The 3,863-nt window shown below is 38.6% G+C and overlaps 1 protein-coding gene across 1 annotated transcript; it reads right to left on the reverse strand.

Moving 5' to 3' along the window:
• Positions 1-3,135: 3,135 nt before the first annotated feature.
• On the reverse strand, positions 3,136-3,543 carry LOC147605095 (auxin-responsive protein SAUR71-like). The gene has a single exon (XM_086794283.1). The coding sequence runs from the start codon at positions 3,541-3,543 to the stop codon at positions 3,136-3,138; it is 408 nt and encodes a 135-aa protein (XP_086650409.1).
• Between the last annotated feature and the right edge of the window lie 320 nt (positions 3,544-3,863).

Raw genomic sequence — 3,863 nt, forward strand, 5'->3', positions numbered from 1 at the left:
ATGTAGGTACATGGTTAGTGCAACGCCAATATGCATTGGATATGTTGGCAAAATATTATGTAATTTGTTAAATAGAAAATGGGAGTAAGTCTTGGATGTAAGCCTAGTATGCAAAATAGGTATCTCTGTTAAGTCTCTAATGTAGACTTTTTGTAAAAAACTGTTAATATTAATATATATAATTATTGTTTTAAAAAAATATAATTCCATCAATTAAAAAACCCCTTCTATTGAACTATCATAATATCTTGCGAAAAAAAAACCTTAATACATAGGTGCACGCACTAAGTTCCATGATCATAAAAAGTTAAAGCTAAAAGTGATCGTGGCAGGTATATACATGGGATGATGCTAGAGCTAAGTTCCCCAAATTTGGACCAAGATCCAAAATGTGGTACCTCAAAGATAAGTAGCCCAGAAGAGACCTTCATGGCCTTTGTGGAAAATCCCCTCGGAAAGAGTGAAAATATGGATTAAAGGAGTGGAGTTTGAACAACAGTCTCCCAAGGGATACACCTCTGATGTGATTCTTATTGCCTGCATTATGCAGTTGGGATTCCACTTCTCATAGGGGAAGTCTTCCTTTGCATGGGAGGATGAAATGTGGGACCTAGTATGTAATTTGTTAAATAGAAAATGGGAGTAAGTCTTGGATGTAAGCCTAGTATGCAAAATAGGTATCTCTGTTAAGTCTCTGATGTAGACTTTTTGTAAAAAATTGTTAATATTAATATATATAATTATTGTTTTAAAAAAATATAATTTCATCAATTTAAAAACCCCTTCTATTGAATTATCATAATATCTTGCGAAAAAAAACCTTAATACATAGGTGCATGCACTAAGTTCCATGATCATAAAAAGTTAAAGCTAAAAGTGATGCACCGTGGTAGGGCATTCCTCACATTTTCATTGTCATCTCTCAAGAATAACACAGAATCAGCAGTAAAACATTGAATGATTAACCTTAATACATAGGTGCATGCACTAAGTTCCATGATCATAAAAAGTTAAAGCTAAAAGTGATGCACCGTGGTAGGGCATTCCTCACATTTTCATTGTCATCTCTCAAGAATAACACAGAATCAGCAGTAAAACATTGAATGATTAACCGTTCCCCAGTCCTAAGGTTTAAGCCTCCCTTTAGTCCTTTTGGAAACCAAGGCTTCTAGAAGACTGAATAATAAGGGAATCAGGAGATTAGACGACATATGGGACTTCTCTCAAGTAGGATGGAAAGAGATCTAGTAGATTATGAGATAGTTCACATTGCAACAAAGTGAGATTTATGTCCTCAGCTCAGTCCTTGTTGAGGTGGAAAAGAATTGGTATTCTACTGTAGCATACAATGAAGACTCCTGGTTTCAGAACTCAAGCAGGTTTAATGGGACTAAACTTGATAGAATCAATACAAAGACATTGTATGAAGAAGTATGTAAAGGAAAAATGAATATCAAATATTGCAATACAGTCTGGAGAATTAGCTAGGATAGAAACATTAGGAAGAAAAGGTGGAATCTGCTATGGGATGCTTTGATCCCAGTGAAAGCCCAAGTGTTCTTGTGGAGAGTTTGCCTTCTGGCTTTACCTCTTGGGTTCAAGCTACTCCAAAGGAACTTAATTGGTGCTGGGACATGCCCTAGATGCAAAACTACTATTGAGGAAGGGAGGCATGCTTTCTAGGAGTGTCTTGCTTTAAGGGGATTTTGGGGGAAAATAGATAGATAGGTAGAAGACAATTTAGGATTGAGGGGGTCTTGGTGGGGCTGGTTATTGTGAAAATTATACAAGATAACTGATGAGATTGAACCGATCTTTTGCATCATTAGGTATTAGTGCCTGTGGGTGATTGGGTCTCTAGAAATGAGCTTATTTTTGGCAAGGGGGACATACATGGAATAGAGGCCACTGAAGTTATGTTTAGAAGTGTAAAATTTTCTTGGTCGATGTATCATATCAATAGGATGAATAATAATATATATACTAAGGCTGTCTAGGTATTACAATCTAGGATTAGGTGATATAAATCAAGGAAGGTGAAATGTTAATGCATACTGGGTTAGCCTAATGAGTTTGATCATTGGCAGGTATATACATGGGATGATGCTAGAGCTAAGTTCCCCAAATTTGGACCAAGATCCAAAATGTGGTACCTCAAAGATAAGTAGCCCAGAAGAGACCTTCATGGCCTTTGTGGAAAATCCCCTCGGAAAGGAGGCCAACAGTGAAAATATGGATTAAAGGAGTGGAGTTTGAACAACAGTCTCCCAAGGGATACACCTCTGATGTGATTCTTATTGCCTGTATTATGCAGTTGGGATTCCACTTCTCATAGGGGAAGTCTTCCTTTGCATGGGAGGATGAAATGTGGGACCTAGTATGTAATTTGTTAAATAGAAAATGGGAGTAAGTCTTGGATGTAAGCCTAGTATGCAAAATAGGTATCTCTGTTAAGTCTCTGATGTAGACTTTTTGTAAAAAATTGTTAATATTAATATATATAATTATTGTTTTAAAAAATATAATTCCATCAATTAAAAAACCCCTTCTATTGAATTATCATAATATCTTGCGAAAAAAAAACCTTAATACATAGGTGCACGCACTAAGTTCCATGATCATAAAAAGTTGAAGCTAAAAGTGATGCACCGTGGAGGACTTAAGAGGTCTTCACACGACACAATTAACTGCAGCAAAAATATGTCAGTTTAGTGTATCGTGGCCCGTGGGTTTCCCAACTATGCCAAAATGGGCACACCTGGCAAAATGTGCCCTTCAAATTCATTTAGTGCAAAAATCTCATCTAATGCAAAAAGCTCATTCCCCTCCCAGTTAAGGCAAGTGGGAAAAAGCCTTGTACCCCAGTTTGCATGACTAACAAAGGTTGTTCTGTGCGCCATGATATGGGATAACTTTAATATCATGGCTTTCTTGTGTCATCGTGGTGGCACACAACTAATTATTCACAAAAACATTTTACATAGGTGATTGAGGCTCTCAATCTGATAACTGTGTGAGAGCTCTCTCATGAATCACGAAGCTGCATTTTCAAGCACAGGAAAGAGGATGAGCTAGGGCCGCTCCATGTACGAGGATGAACTATTGTATCAAAGCAGGTATTACAAGAGACTAGGGTTAGTGGATCAGCCGTAAGAGTTGCTCGAAAGATGTGGTGTCGCCTGACAGCCTCAATACTCCGGCATGCGAATAGCCGAACTCCTGAGCAGATTGTTGGAGCAGCTCTGAAAGAAGAGGATGGTTGAGGTGGGAGGCCTTTATCACGTACGTTTTATCCCCAACAAGGAGAGGCAACGACCCCTTCGGCACCTTGGGCGCGGGGCAGCAAGCATTGTCTGATTCATGATCAGAATCAAACAACCTCTCGTATCCATTGCTCCGATCATGAAGGCTATAATGGAGAGACGTAGAAGCTGAACGTGCTACCATCTGAAACTTCTTCAGTAATTTGCCCATCTCGGAGAGGATCAGATTCAGTCGAGCTGCCAAAAGAAAGAGGCTATCAATTGCAAATTCGCCAATCATTGACGTCCCTTTGATGATTTTAACCCTCAGTAATCTCATTTTATATATAGATCATGCTTGATTGAAGCCGCTGCCCGCCGCCACAATGATGGCGACCGGCCTTTGACCGTCGGCAAAGTGGTCAAAAATCGGCGATGTTTCAGTTTTTTAAATATTTTCCAATCAGCTTTCTCCATGGTCCTGGTCAAATTTTATTAAAATAAGCCTGATTCGGACACGTTATACACGACTCCAAGCCGATTTAGTAATTCAGTATACTTGGACATGTGGACCTATGGTGTTACACCACGCTACAGTTGAAATGGTGAATTCTGAAATAA

This window comes from Cibotium barometz, chromosome 60 (assembly GCF_041138505.1).
Source record: "Cibotium barometz isolate CiBa-2024 chromosome 60, ASM4113850v1, whole genome shotgun sequence".
Taxonomy (NCBI): domain Eukaryota; kingdom Viridiplantae; phylum Streptophyta; class Polypodiopsida; order Cyatheales; family Cibotiaceae; genus Cibotium; species Cibotium barometz.

Excerpts from the sequence above, each read along its gene's own strand:
- LOC147605095 (XM_086794283.1), bottom strand. The coding sequence starts at position 3,543 with ATGATTGGCGAATTTGCAATTGATAGCCTCTTTCTTTTGGCAGCTCGA.